This window comes from Apium graveolens, chromosome 8 (genome assembly GCF_009905375.1).
Source record: "Apium graveolens cultivar Ventura chromosome 8, ASM990537v1, whole genome shotgun sequence".
Classification (NCBI taxonomy): domain Eukaryota; kingdom Viridiplantae; phylum Streptophyta; class Magnoliopsida; order Apiales; family Apiaceae; genus Apium; species Apium graveolens.
In genome coordinates, this window is record NC_133654.1 from 262646510 (window position 1) to 262662474 (window position 15965).

A 15965-nucleotide genomic window follows, 5' to 3' on the forward strand; every position below is an offset into this window, starting at 1 on the left:
TGAATTTGAGGTGCACTAATAGAAATTTTTTAATGTGAGCTTTAAATAGTCTTTCCCCTATTTTGTTATAAATGTTATTACAAAACACAGTACACTTTTATGTATTTAAAAAAAATGTTTAAATAAATTTTAAAGGTAAACAGGCATTACCTACATAAATGCCTACTTGGTTGAGCAGTGTCATATTTAATTTTCTACTAAAACAGATCATCATGTGAACTTTAGCTCTTTCAACGAAAAAAGCCCACAACCAGTGTATGTGACTATCCTGTTTCACAATATACAATGTGTACGTAAAGGTCTCTTCATTTCCTTGTTATATCTCGTAAATTTTATGTGGGAATCAGCTAGGACTCGGGAAAGTGGACCATTATACAACGTACGTGACTGTCTGCCTCATGTGTCTCTTCCTATATTAATGAACAAACTCTTCCCTTGAGCATCACAACAAGTATTCTGAGCAGAAACTGAAAATGTCTGGTTGCAAAAGCACAAATACGGGTGGTTCCAAAAGCACCAAGTCCATTGGTTCTTTAAACGCCAAAGTCCAATTACAAAACTTACACAAAAGTCAAACTAAAACTTGCTGTTAATATGCCATGAAACTTTGGTTATATAACTAATATATATTTCTTTTAACATCCATACAGTTGGATCGTTAATCGAAATACCAATTCAGGATTAAACACTAGTTAGTTGTATAAGTCAAACTCAAGCTTAACTTTTTAAATGACAATCTAAATTAATTATTTGGATATGAAATTTTGGTTATATCACTAATATATATATATATATATATATATATATATATATATATATATTGATATCCATACGGTTGGATCGTTGACAAATATTTTTAAAAAAATCAAAACTCCAATTGAGGAATAAAATAGTATTTAGTTGTACTAGTCAAACTGAAGCTTGACTGACTGTTAAAATGGCAAACCAAATAAAATTATTTGTATATGAAACTTTGGTTATATCACTAATATATATATTTTTTGACATCCATACAATTGGATCGTTGAAATTTTTTTTTTAAAAATATTGAAACTCCAATTGAGGAATAAACACTAGTTAGCTGTACTAGTCAAACTGAACCTTGACTGTTAAATTATAATGATTCTTCATACTATTTTAATAAAACAAAAAAAGATGATTATTTAGTCATTATTATATACTTTTATCCAGGCCAACATAAGTTTTAACCATTAATAAATAATGTTTAACCATTGATCCGAGATTAAAGAAATTAAATTGAAATAAATATGAATATAATTAGTTAGTGGTGATGGAGGAATTTGGGAGCAACAAAGTCTGAGGTTCGTAGCCGGAAACAAGATCTGTGATGATGATTCTTCGTCGGAAACGTGAACAGTAATCGGTGGATCCGATAAACAGTATTCATCGGAAAAGATAAACAGTGTTTGGTGGTGGTGATTATTGGGGGCTGAGATTGCATAGGATTAGTGGTGCCTCCTTTGCGCTCTCCCTTCTGATCCCTTACAATTTGACTACGTACCCCTATTTATAGGGGATCAAGCCCACGTAGTTCTTGGGGAACAAGAAACCTAATGGGCTAAGATTTCTTATCCCGAGGCCCAGTAGTAAACCCACTGCAAACCGTCTTCTACTAGCTTTAGGAATGTCCGCGGCTTCGAGACTTCACGGATAAGGCATCTCCCTGGCCAAGGATAACCCTCCGCTACCAGCTGTTTCTCTAGTCCGAGGACGCAGGTATAGCCGTGGTTCACCCCAAATATTGGACGCATCCTTGTCCCCCGATAAGGAGCCCCTACTAGATTGCGGGACAAGTGATCCCAAGCTTTTGGGTGCAAAGTGCAGGATACTCCAAAGTCTCCCAACGAGGACACCCGTTGACTACAGGGAGAGAGCTCCCAAAGCACACACCAGATTTCACCCCAAATGCCCAATGAGGACACCCATTGACTACAGGAGGAGGCCTTCAGTCCAGGTATATCCCTGGAGGTCTCTGACCACGGACACCGCTTTTCCTGTAGATGTGCTACAGGAAGGAGTTCTTCAATAGAGTACCTGCACCAAATAATTTAGTAATAATAATCTCCATCTTCCTTGAATCTTTCACAGAACCCATCCAAGTAATCCTGTTGAAGTCTCATCTAAGCCATCTCTCAAACTTAGGGCACGCCCTAAGGCTCACCATAGGAAGGAATTCCTCACCCTTTCTTAAACAATTGGGCGCGCCTCCTCACTATGCTTGAGGGGGCGCCTTTAAGGCATGGTCAACCACAACGGCCAATCAACCATTCAGTCCATAGGGCGCGTCCTGAGTACGCAAAGGGCGCGCCGTCTTTCCCTTTATGGAAATACAATCTTATGAGTTCCTAAATTTTAGGCCACCCGTGCTTCCATCAAAGCATCCTGCCAATTATTCGTCCACTCCACCCGGGTGGTGGACAAGCTTCTTGAAGAGAAGGCGTGCCTCGAGAGGCTGCAGGGCGACAATAACATCTTGAAAAACACCTTAAAAGACAAAGATTTTCTCAAGGATGAGGTGACTAATCTTACTTCTCAGCTGGAGGTTGCCAATAAAAAGGCTACCTCTCTCCACACTGAGCTTGGTGGAGCCAACTTGAGGATTGAGTATCTTGAGGAGCAACAGAACATGGGTTTGCCTGATGAGAAGAGGGAAATGATTGATGAAGCATTTGGGAAAGTTTGGGGAAGAAACAGTTGCTGAGATGATAGAATTTAAGAAGGAGCATGCTGCTGAAATCAAGGCGAGAAGGGTAGAGCTTGGATTAGAGGAAGAGGATGAGGGCGCGCCAAGAAAGGAAACCCCCAAGGACGCGCCTGAAGCTGATCCTACTGCTCCTCTTCAAACCATTCTCCCAACAGAGAAATCTCAGGGCGCGCCCTGATGTATGTTTATCCAATATTCATACTTTTAGCTTCAAATACTTCTGAGGAGCCAGCCCTCTTTTGATGCTATGCAAGGTTGTATGACTTATTATTTTGCTACACTTCACCTTTTGCACCATGATATTTCGTATGGTTTCATATAATTTCATCTTTTGTTCAATATGCATAAATATTTGTTAAGGCATTTTCGACTTTTTCTTGGCCATCTTATACTTCCAAAAACATGAGATGCATACTTCCATGATGGCACGCCCTTATATCATGTTTTCATAAACCTTTAGTCATTATCAGTTTTTTAGGTGTGTCCTTTCATATATGCATACTATGTTATCTCGATTTTGAAATAACAATTATTCGATAGGGCGCGCCTCTGGTTTTCTTCAAATGAAAGTTTTTTATGCCAAACAAATAAAGTAATTTGAAGTAACTTCTTTCTTTTATTGATATTGCACTATAGCACACAAATTACATCAGTCCCATGACTACTATGCTCTATGAGGAAATTATTTGAAAATTTTCTTCCTTCAGCTAGTTCCAAGGTTCGTAGTCATATGTACTACCCCCTAGGCTAGGAGAAATTTATTTTCTACTAGTCTATTATATAGGAATTAAGCATGGAAATAAGGGGGACACAGCCACACCCTATTGATAATACTTCCATAAATGTTCCGCATTCCATGCTCGAGGGATGGGTTTACCATCTAGATCTTCTAAGCGATAGTTTCCCTTCCAGATTATAGCTTTGACCTTGTACGATCCTTCCCAATTAGCTCCAAGCACCCCGTGCTGAGCTACCTAAGTGTTAGGCATAACCTTTCGCAACACAAGATCCCCAACCTTGAACGACACGGATTTTACCTTTTTTATTAAAATGCCTTGCGATTCTCTGCTGATATGCATCAAGCTTTAATTGAGAGTTTGTTCGGTCTTCGTCTAACAAATCCACGTGGAGCCTCTGGTTAACTTTTGCATCTTCCTCAACAAACACGTCTATCCGGAGGGATCCGGCTCCTACCTCTACGGGAACCATGGCCTCATACCCATAAGTCAGCATAAATGGGGTTTCTCCTGTAGTTGATCTGGGAGTTGTATTGTAAGACCAGAGGACCATGGGCATTTCCTCTGGCCAATCTCCTTTTTTTTTCTTCCAACTTTGCCTTCAAGGTTTGTTTTATGATTTTGTTTATAGCCTCCGTCTGACCGTTACTTTGCGGATGAAAAACTACGGCAAAGTCCTCTTTGATGTTCAAGTCCTCACAAAGCTTCCTTAACTCTTTACTATCAAACTGCTTCCCATTATCCGAGATGACTTTGTAGGGGATACCGAATCTGCATACTATGGAATTGAAAACAAAGTCCCTCATCTTCTTTGCTGTGATCGTGGCCAGTAGCATAGCCTCCGCCCAATTGGTAAAGTAGTCCACAGCTACCACGGCGTATTTCACATCCCCCTTCGCTTTGGGCAACTCTCCAATGAGATTGATCCCCCACATGGCAAAAGGCCAAGGACTTGCTATTGAGGTAATGGTGGATGCCGGAGCGTTGGAATAGTTGGCGAATCGCTGGCAACGACCACAAGCCCGGACAAACTTGAAGGCATCTTCTTTCATAGTCGGCCAGTAGTATCCTTGTCTGAGTACTTTTAATGCCAGCGAACCACCCCCGAGTGATTGCCACAAATCCCTTCGTGCACTTCTCTGAGAATATAATTTCCCTCTTCTATATTTACACATCATAACAGTGGCTGGTTAAATCCTCTCTTGTATAATACCCCGTCATACTCAACATACTTTGCAGCCTAGTATCGAAGGCGTCGAGCTTGTAGTTTGTCTTCAGGTACAGCTCCTGTTTGAATATATTTATGAAAGGGAGTCATCCAGCTTTCTCGCGGAATTTCTTGTGTTTGTAACACCTCTACATCCGGAATACTCAGGATTTCCTGGATTCCCAAAGGGATTTGTCCAAGTTGGACGCTGTCCATCTGGGATCCCATCTTGGCCAAGGCATCCGCATTACTATTTTCTTCTCGCGGAACACTTTTTAGCCTGGCATTTCCAAATGTTTCCAATAGGCGTTGCGCACATCTCATGTACAACTCCGTCTGTGGTCCCCGGGCCTGGAAACCTCCGTTGACTTGGTTCACAACCAACTCAGAGTCACTTCGAACTATCAAATTCACGACCCCCACCTCCAGAGCTAATTTCAGGCCGTTGATCAAAGCTTCATACTCAGCATCATTGTTGGTGACGTAAAATTTGAAATGGATAGCACTCATCAAACGGTGCCCCTCCGGAGTGATCAAGACAATCCCTGCATGTAAGATCCACCAAGGATGGGGGAGTTCCTCCCTCTTATCACCGGGTGAATTTCTTTGCGAGGAAGGTTCTGCCAAAACTATGGCTTTGTCATCTACTTCAAAATCAAACTCAAGTATGAAATCAACCAATGTCTGTCCCTTGATTGCCGTGCGAGGACAATATTCCAAATCGAATTGTCCTAACTCTACTGCCCATTTTAACATTCTTCCCGACGATTCGGGTTTGTGTAGAATATGCCAGAGCGGATAAGCAGTGCGGACTTCTATTCGGTGAGCTTGAAATTATGGTCTTAACTTTCGTGCTACAAGAATAAGGGCGTACATCAATTTTTCCATGATGGTATATGGTTTCCAGCTCCAGCAACCTTTTGCTCACTTAGTATACGGGCCACTAGTGGGTTGCTTCCTCCTTCACCAACACTGCGCTAACAGAGTATTCAGACACTGCCAAGTAAAGAATCAGTGTCTCTCCATTTTCCGGCTTGGCCAACATTGGAGGATTTCCCAACTACTCTTTAATTTTCAGGAAAGTTTCTTCACAATCAGGGGTCCATACAAAATTCTTCCCCATTCCTTTGATTGCTTTAAAAAACTCTTTGCACCTGTTTGACGACTTTGAGACAAATCGATTTAGGGCCGCAATTCTTCCTGTCAGGCTCTGAACTTGCTTGACGCTGGTAGGAGATTTCATGTCCAACAGAGCCTTGATTTTTGTCAGGTTTGCCTTAATTCCACGGTGGTTAACCATGAATCCCAAGAATTTCCCTGATTCCACACCGAATACGCACTTCTGTGGGTTTAGCCTCATCTGAAACTTTCTCAGAATCTGGAACATCTCAGCTAAGTCGGCCATGTGATCTTCTGCCTTCTTAGATTTTACGAGCATATCATCCACGTATACCTCCATCGTTTTTCCAATCTGCCCCTTAAACATTTTGTTTACCAATCTTTGATAAGTGGCACCAACATTGATCAGACCGAATGGCATTCCAATATAGCAGTAAAGTCCTCTGTCAGTAATAAAAGAGGTGTGCTCCTGGTCAGGCCCATACATGGGAATTTGATTATACCTGGAGTATGCATCCATGAAGCTGAGCAAGGCATGTCCTGCCGTGGCGTCGACCAACTGATCAATTCTTTGCAAGGAAAAGCTATCTTTTGGGCACAATTTATTCAGATCAGTGAAATCTACACATGTTCTCCATTTGCCGTTGGGTTTTTTCACTAACACTGGACTGGCCAACCATTCCGGGTAAAAGGACTCCTGAATTAGTCCAACGTCCAAGAGCCTATCCACTTCTTCCGCTAAGGTCGTAGCCCTCTCTCCGCTTACGGCCCTGCGCTTTTGTCGAACTCCTTTATGTTTGGGATCGATATTCAAACGGTGGCACATTACCTCTGGGTCAATTCCTACCATATCAGAATGGTTTCATGCAAATACGTCAAGGTTCGCTAAGAGAAAGACCGAGAGACCTTCCTTCACTCTTGGTACCAACTGAGACCCAATCCTTAAAACCTTACTCGGAACTTTTTTGTCGACGGGGATTTCAATTGTATCTTCTGCTGGCCCCACCTTCTCCGTTGGCATTGGTATCTGTGGATCCAGGTCGGGTGAATCATGATTTTCATTGTTCTGCAGAGAAGGCACATCCCCTTTAGGAGGTGCATCGACTTCTTTAGAAGGCGCGCCCTGCATCGCAGGGGCATCAACTTCCTTGATATTTCTTGCGGGCAAGGGCGCTCCCTCTGGGAGAGGGGCATCTACCTTATGCTCATCCTGTCCGAGGCTTTGCAAGACGTCAAATCTTCCCTCTAGTCGTTCCCCATTGAAATCTGCTTGGACTACGGTGTTTGAGGATTCCTCTTCTTCCAACATTTCAATTCTGATTGTATCTTCCAAGAACAACATTGCCGGAGGAAGTTCAGAGGAGCACTCGTCTTCTTGTTTGACATAATAATGAACCTGGATTTCCTCGATCGGTCGCTCAATGCTCTTTTCTCGATCATCGTCTGATGCATCTTTGGTGTGGGAGTCTTTTCTAAAGCCTCTCATAGCTTGCCTGTAGCACTCCCGAGAGTCATACTGAGAGCCCTTTATACTCCCCACACCATTTGGCATTGGAAACTTGATGGTAACGTGGTTGATTGATCCCATAACTCTAACTCCCACGCCAGAGAAGCCATAGACCCACGAGTCTTCCCCCGACATATCCCGATCAGTTAGCCCCATCTTCTTAAAGGTGTTGTAGTAGAGGATGTTCGCCGAGCTTCCATTGTCCACGAAGGCCCTATGGACGTTTTTGGTTCAAATCTAGATGGAAATAACTAGCGCATCATTGTGAGGGTGATGCACCCATCGAGCATCTGCTTCTCTGAAGGTAATATCCATGGACTCACCCTTAAATACTTTGGGCGGTCGAGTCTCCACCCTATGAATGTCCGTGAGAGGTCTGAACCGAGCTTCCCTAGCATATTTTGCCAAGGCTCGGTTACTGCATTCCATCCTGGGATCTCCCCCGTAGATTGTTCGGATGCTGCCATCCCAGACGAATTTATTTGCCTCCAGAGTATCATTGTTCGACCCCTGTGGGGCTCGCCTTTCTTCTTCCTTTGATATGTCATCCTTGTGCTTCCTTACTTCCTTGACTACCCATTCACCATGGGATCCTTCTTTGATAAGTGCTTCGATCTCATCTGATAATTGTCGACACTCATGCATGTTATGTCCAGATGATTCATGGTATTCACAATACTTTTTCTTGTCTTTGCTTTTCCATAATGATAAAGCTTCAGGTTTTCTAAATAGCCCTCTATTTTTGTTTACCTCGAAGATATGCTCGATAGACGCGACCAAAGGCGTGTACCGGCTTATTCTGTAGTCATAGTTTGAGGGAGGGCTCCATCCCCTTCTTGTGTCCACGGTATTCACCCAGTCGGGGCTCCGACTGCCCCTTCTGTACCTTGGGCTTGGAGACCTATCTCTCTTCCTTGCTTTGCTTCATTAACTTGCCTGCGAAGTTGGTTGCACCTCTGCCAGAGATTATTCTATGGCTTTAAACGATTCTGCCAAAACAAAGACATTTGCTAAGTCCGAACCAACCCTTAATCCTGAGATTAGGAAGCTTTTCAGGGCTTCGTCTGATGCCCCCCTTACGCTGGTAGATTTAGCATTGAACCTTTTGACGTACGACGTCAAGCTTTCATTTTCCCTTTGCCTAACATTGGCAAAAGTTGTGACAAAGGGCGCATATTTTACTGCAGCTTGGAACTTGGTCAAGAACAGAGTTTTCATCTGATCCCAGGAAGTGATCACTTCTAGTCCGAGCTTTTGAAACCACTGTTGGGCACTTTCTCTAAAGGTTGCCGCCAAGAGTCGGCATCGAGCTAAGTCTGGGACTTAGTACACATCCATCTCTATATTAAAACGACCCCGGAATTCCAGCTGTGATACCCGGTCGGTAACTGTGCCTCTCTTACCGCCATCGAGAATGGGGAAGGGATTTCAGCTGTGGCCGTCACTCTGCCTTCTAGATGGTTAAGTAGCCTTTTTAGATTTCCCACATTGAAAGTCCCCACACCTGGAATAGTCTGCATTTGAGGCTGCGGACCTTGGGGTTGCAATGAAGGTACCTCTACTTGGTTCCCCCCTGGAGGGGCTTGCTACTGGTTCGTGTTCTGGGCATCTTCGGGTATCACAATTACTTCAGGGTTCCGACCTTCATCTTCCCCCTGATTTTCTATTTGACCCCGACCGCGACCTCGAGCCGTCCCGCGGTCATAATTTTCCACATCTCTGAGATCATCATGTTTCGCATAGCTATCGCTATCTACTCGATTATACCAGCGGGAATTAATGTGGCCGCGGTAATTGTCGCGGCAATATCCATCTAAGTACCTACTTTGGCCTCCACATCTTCCCCTCCATTGAGGCCTTTTCCAACGGCCGCTTCCATATCCACGACCATATCGGTCCAGCAATCTGCGGGGAGGAGCTCTCTCATGATCGCGGTGCCGCTCCCGATTTTCCTGGGAATTCAGGGGCACACGCATTATATCATGGGGCGTCACATCTCCATGATCAGCTTCATTTTTCCATTCAAGCAACAACATTCTTAAATAATCATCTCCCAAGCGGATCCCCAAGCGATCTTTCAAAGCTGCGAAGCCCCATTACTGATTCTCCGGAATTGACTCCGCCTCTCGGCGTTCCTCAAGACTACGTCCAGACCGGTGCAGATGGGTGGCTCCCTAATTATCCGTCCGCAGGATTTCCTATCCATCAGCATCTTCTACCACCAGCTCGATGATTGGGGACGTGTCATTGGAATAGTCCAGGCGCCGCGGGGTGATCGGCACACGCCCCCCTCCAGTGTGGCCGTGGTCGGCTGAGGCGTCCTTATCAGTCATAGGTGCTTTTCCAGGTGCATGAGTTGCACGGCCACGGCGAAGGCCCCTCCTGGTCTTGCGCCGTTCCACGGTGCTAAAACTCGAGTCAAAACCGTTCAAAACATCGCCCATGCGATACAGTTGTTCCAGCAAATCGGCGTTGCTGATGAGCACAGGCGGCTGTCCCCCAACATCCGGAGTGGGACGATCAGTCATCGGTGGAATGTAAGGTTCATGTTCATAGCCATGATCAGATTCTTCTTCAGAGCTTCCATCATAAAAACTTCCAGCACAATATTGGGACATCCTTCCTCCTAGATGCAGATCTTGATTAGCCCCTCCTTCTAGCGCCAATTTTTTGACGGAGGAATTTGGGAGCAACAAAGTCTGAGGTTCGTAGCCGGAAACAAGATCTGTGATGACAGTTCTATATCGGAAACGTGAACAGTAATCGGTGGATCCGATGAAAAGTATTCGTTGGAAAAGATAAACAGTGTTTGGTGGTGGTGATTATTGGGAGCTGAGATTGCTTAGGATTTGTGGGGGCTCCTTTGCGCTCTCGCTTTTGACCCCTTATAATTTTCCTACGTACCCCTATTTATAGGGGATCAAGCCCACGTAGTTCTTGGGGAACAAGAAATCTAATGAGCTTAGATTTCTTATCCCGAAGCCCAGTAGGAAACCCACTGGAAATCGTCTTCTACTAGCTTTAGGAATGTCCGCCGATTAGGCCCAACCACAAAGGCCCAAGGCTCGTCCGTGGCTTCAAGACTTCACGGATAAGGCATCTCCCTGGCCAAGGATAACCCTCCGCTACCAGCCGTTTCTCTAGTCCGCGGATGCAGGTATAGCCGTGGTTCACCCCAAATGTTGGACGCATCATTGTCCCTCGATAAGGAGCCCCTACCAGATTGCAGGACAAGTGATCCCAAGCTTTTGGGTGCAAAGTGCAGGATACTCCAAAGTCTCCTAACGAGGACACCCGTTGACTACAGAGACAGAGCTCCCAAAGCACACACCAGATTTCACCCCACATCCCCAATGAGGACACCCATTGACTACAGGAGGAGGCCTTCAGTCCAGGCATACCCCTGGAGGTCTCTGACCACGGACACCGTCTTTCCAGTAGATGTGCTACAGGAAGGAGTTCTTCAATAGAGTACCTGCACCAAATAAGTTAGTAATAATAATCTCCATCTTCCTTGAATCTTCCACAGAACCCATCCAAGTAATCCTGTTGAAGTCCCATCCAAGCCATCTCTCTCACTTAGGGCGCGCCCTAAGGCTCATCATAGGAAGGAATTCCTCACCCTTAAACAATTGGGCGCGCCTCCTCACTATGCTCGAGGGCGCGCCTCCTCACTATGCTCGAGGGCGCGCCTTTAAGGCATGGTCAACCACAACTGTCAATCAACCATTCAGTCTATGGGGCGCGTCCTGGCTACGCAAGGGCGTGTTGTCCTTCCCTTTCTGGAAAGACAATCTTATATGTTCCTAAATTTTAGGCGTTTCTTCTTCGATTTTGCCTATTTTATCAATCTTAATCTGAATATTATTTATACTAATTTTGGGAATAACAGTTAGATTTGGTGGGTATAAGTTAATACAAAATAATAGATTCTTAATAATTTTAGAGAAATATCTTACACAATTGAACATGTTACATGTTAGAAATTTTCTTAACATGTTTAAAAATATCATTAATTAAAAAATTGATTGTAATTAATGATAATTTAGATAGGTATTTGACTAACAAAATTAAAATCATTTATAGATAAGTGTAAATATAAAGCAGGCTTTCAAAGCCCAAATTACAAAGCCCACATACCAAACACCAGACCCTAATTATTCTTTTATATCCAAACTTACACATATGCGCCTCTCTGCACACCCCTTCTCCTCTTTCTCAAACCTTATGGAAACTCTTTTTCACTCTAAAAAACCCAGCCTCCATATATTTTTCCTAATAGACAGAGAAAATGAGAGACGACACAGACATTCACGCAGGCAGTACTACAGGAATCAGTGCATTTCTTCACTGGAAAATACCATCATCACCCTGACTCACTGCTAGCATGACATGGATTTAATGAAAAATTAACGGCGTTCTAATCGAGCTCGTTTAGCCGGATATCCTCCTGTACAATGCTTTGAAGTCGTGTTTTAAATTCCATATTTTGGTGTCACGTGGTTATGATTGTGGATTATATTTTTAATTATTTATACATTGTATATGATTTGTGCTTTAATTTATGATATTGAACATTAGATATAGTTGAGAACTGGCCCAATTTGGGTTTTTGGCTGTAAAAAGCCGTACAAAGCTGATTTTAGTTTGTTTTCCTCTAAACCCACAATTACAATTAGTTGATAGTATGATATTGTTATGCTTAGGTCTGGATTATAGAAGTAGTTTAGAAATACTTGGTATGCTGAAATAAGGTGGAAAATACTGTTTTGAACTTGTATTGGGTTGCCTAACTGTAAAGGTGACCGGATTCGGGGTAGCTTACCGAATCCGGAAATTTTCTAGTTAACGGCGAGATTTTTTTAATTCCGGTGTTTGTTTTATCGATCAAATACATTCGAATTTAGAACTGTATTTTAATTCAAATATGGTTAACTTTACATTTTGGGAGGGCCATTTAAATTTTTAAAACTTTAAATTACTTTTGGTGCGATTTTCAAATTTTAAGTGAAAATACAATTTGACCACCTCCAGTTTAATTTAAAATATAACAGGTTAAATTTTCGGTCGAATTTAGTATGAATACAACCGACTACTAAATATTACTCCCATATGTACGACCGAATCAAAAATCGGTCGTATTTTGCTAAATACCACCGCTGGCGGTCGTATTTAATTAAATGCGACCGGTTTTGGACCAGTTGTATTTAGTCGTTTTTCTTGTAGTATTTTGAGGGACATTAGAGTACAGTCCCTCTATATATTTCCACTCTTTGTGGCTTCATCTACATCTACGTGTTACATATTAGTGCACGAGAAGCTCCTCTCTAAGTTTACTATGAATCTTTTGGTAACTACAGTGTGAACTTTGGGAAATAATATGTGACGTTATTTAGGGACAGAGTAAGTAGAAATTTTTTCGACCAAAACATATAATACAAAAAATCAATTTGGATATCGATAGATGGATACCAATAGATGAAATACAAGTGTTATTGTGAAATATTTAGTAATATCTATGTGGATATAGTAGATGGATGTTAATAGATGAAATATAAGTGTTATTCGGATGTCAAAATTATTGATACGTCATAGCATCGAGATAAAATTTATAAAAAAATTACCGTATTATTTATGAAAATTATTATATCAAGACTGAAAAGTTACAAAAATTATTTTTAAATGATTACCCTGTGTTTATTAATCAAGTCTAACGATACTTTATATAACTCAGAATGGATTTCAACACCTTGTAAAGGACCCATGGATAACTCCACCACTAAACTAGAATAGATTCCAACACCTTGTAAAGTAATCATGAATAACTACATCCTTAAACTACTCTCAGCTCAAAATAAAATTGCCACTTGATTATTCACGTTGTTTACTGGTTTAGTGTTGATGAAGAAATTTAAAATATTTAGTAAATTTTTTTTATAATAGACATGAAAATCAATTTAGTGCAATTTCAAATACTTTCAATAATCCTTCAAATTCTATAGAATGCAAGTAATAAAAAAATATTTTTAGTACCATAAAATACATGTATATATCCATTATATTTTCATATACCTTAAAAATAATCCTTCAAAGCCTATCCACGTCATTCTCATTTTTGTTTGAGGGGCATTAAGGCACAATCCGTCCATTAGGCTGCAACCCGCAGAATTTGTCGGTACTTTTAGAGTGCACTATGAGGGATAAATGTGTGACATTACTTCGTGATACAACACCTAGTTTTTTTTTCTCAACCAAATGAATTAATAAGGAATATAGATATGAATAGACCAGATACAAGTCTTTTTAGGAAATTATAAATAATTAAGCATCGGAGCTTTGAGATAAAATTTATATGAAAAGTGATTACTATATTTTTTATAAGAATTATTATCTTATTAACTGTCTCTAAATATATGTATTCAATATTATAGAATGCATATCATGTATCCTAAAGAGTATAATTTTTATTCAGACATCGCACTACCTCCTTTTTTTACTCAACATGGTATCAGAGTTAAACCACGATTTAGGGAGGATCGAATCCTTCCACGCCCATTACGAAACATACTATTTTACGAATCATGTTCTATAAATCTCGTTATTTTGTTAAAAATATTGAAAATTCTCTTTGTTAAATCATATCATAAAACAAGGTTCTCACTCTTTTTTATTATTCCAAACATACGATTTTATAGAAAATTTGTAAAAACACGAGCAAACAAGTGAAATTGGGTAATTAAGTATTCTCAAATTAGTTCAAGTAGATTAAATTTCATGATATAACATCAGTTGATATGGGAATCCTTTTTTACAATATCTATGAGAGAGAGAATTGGAAACTTAAAGGAGAACCTATGTGTAGAAACTTGATGACATATGAGAGAGTAAGCTGGCAATGGCGAAATTAAATTAAAAATTAGAGGGTGAAGTTTACAACTTGTGCATTAGGATTTGGGATATACGACCCCATTTCTCTATCTTTTATCTTCAACTTGGGTAAATCATATTATTGACTATTGTGGTTGAAAGTTAGGTAATTGAATCTATATTAAAAATATCATTAAATTCATTGAGTTAATACTTGTCTATATACTATTTTCTCATTTTGATTTTGATATTTATATTGACGTACATATACATATATATCAATATTAAATTATTTCAAATTTTCTACTGATTAATCATTCCAATTATTTCCCAATTCAATGATTAATCTTTATAAGGTCAAGTCACTTTCCAATTTTTCTACACATTCTTCTACAAATAAGGTAATACGGTAATTGTTTAGTATTTACAAGAGTTTCAAGTGAGCTAAATTTAATATAAGATATTTACAAGATATCCTTTTGGGATTTTGAGCCCATGTTCAAAGTAAAATTAGCGTATTAAATGGGTCTAACTATCTAGAATATCTTCCTTGTAGTGATTCAACTATATTTTTATACACAAATATGTTAAATTGCCCAACATATATGTTGAGTTTAAACTTGTTTTACATATTGAACAAAAATAATTTTCATTACTTTCAATTAAATAGAGATATTAATAGAATATACTTAACATTATTATAGATAAATTTTGTAATATTTTGATTATGGTTGAAGGTCTAGTATGAACTGCAAAGAACTATCTTATAGGTAAAATATATATTATATTGATATACTTTAAGTAATAAATAACCTCAAACTAATGTGTACTCCTCTAAATTTTTGCAAACTATTAAAACTATTGAGTTTGATTTTCTTTTTGTAGAATTTGAGCTAGTATTTATGGAAGGAATTCTTTCCCTTATGTTCTCCACTTATGCAAGTATTAACGTAACATTGATCACATAGTTACATATGTTATTTTTCAAAAAGTCAAATTAAGTTTTGTCACTATTTAAAATGAAAATTTTGAAAGTTAATTTATCTAAGTATCTAGACAATTTTGTCAAAACAAAGTATCTATACAAAATATTTTAAAAAAATTTAAAAAGTGATATACAATAAAAATTACTTAAAAACTCAATGAAAAAAATTTGGTTGCATGGTGTTATTATTTATCGATAGATTACTAAATAATTTTTTATTAAAGAACTTTATGAAAACTAGAAACCTATATGTGCTAGTGGTGTGTTGGGATTAATTTTAATCTAAACATATTTTAGTTATTTGTTTATTTTGTTTTCTGAATAACTAGCTGTCCATGTATTACGTTAACAGCTTAGACTTAGTTGCTGTCAGCTGCGTGAGTTTAGGAGATTAGATTGGAGATAAACTAGGATTTGTTATTCCCTGGTTTATAGCTTAGTAGTTGCTTTCTGTTCCTTTAAATATTGCTTTCTGTATCTTTATCTAGTTAACCCGATTTGCAGATTTTCCATGCAAAACATATTTTGTTCAGCTTACTGTGTTTAAATATTGCATACGCTATATCCTATATCTGGTATCAGAGCGGCATTCACCACATATTGAGGTCACACAGATGGAGGCTAACAAGACCAGAGAAGGCTCCATCGGGCTGAGTATTCCAATGCTTACAAAATTAAACTACACCACCTGGGCCATAAAGATGAAAGTACTTATGTAGGCGCATGCAGTTTGGGAATCAATCGAACTCAAGGATCCAAAGACGGTACCTGAGGAAAAGACAGACAAACGAGCGCTAGCCATGATTTATCAAGGGATT

At 40.0% G+C, this 15965-nt stretch overlaps 1 protein-coding gene across 1 annotated transcript; it reads right to left on the reverse strand.

Annotated features, from left to right (window-relative positions):
* Positions 1 to 4702: 4702 nt before the first annotated feature.
* LOC141680840 (uncharacterized) lies at positions 4703 to 5425 on the reverse strand. Its single transcript, XM_074486948.1, has one exon. It carries the CDS (start codon positions 5423 to 5425, stop codon positions 4703 to 4705), a length of 723 nt encoding a protein of 240 aa, XP_074343049.1.
* Positions 5426 to 15965: the final 10540 nt, after the last annotated feature.

Coding starts and splice junctions, on each gene's coding strand:
- LOC141680840 (XM_074486948.1), bottom strand. CDS start 5,425: ATGTTAAAATGGGCAGTAGAGTTAGGACAATTCGATTTGGAATATTGT.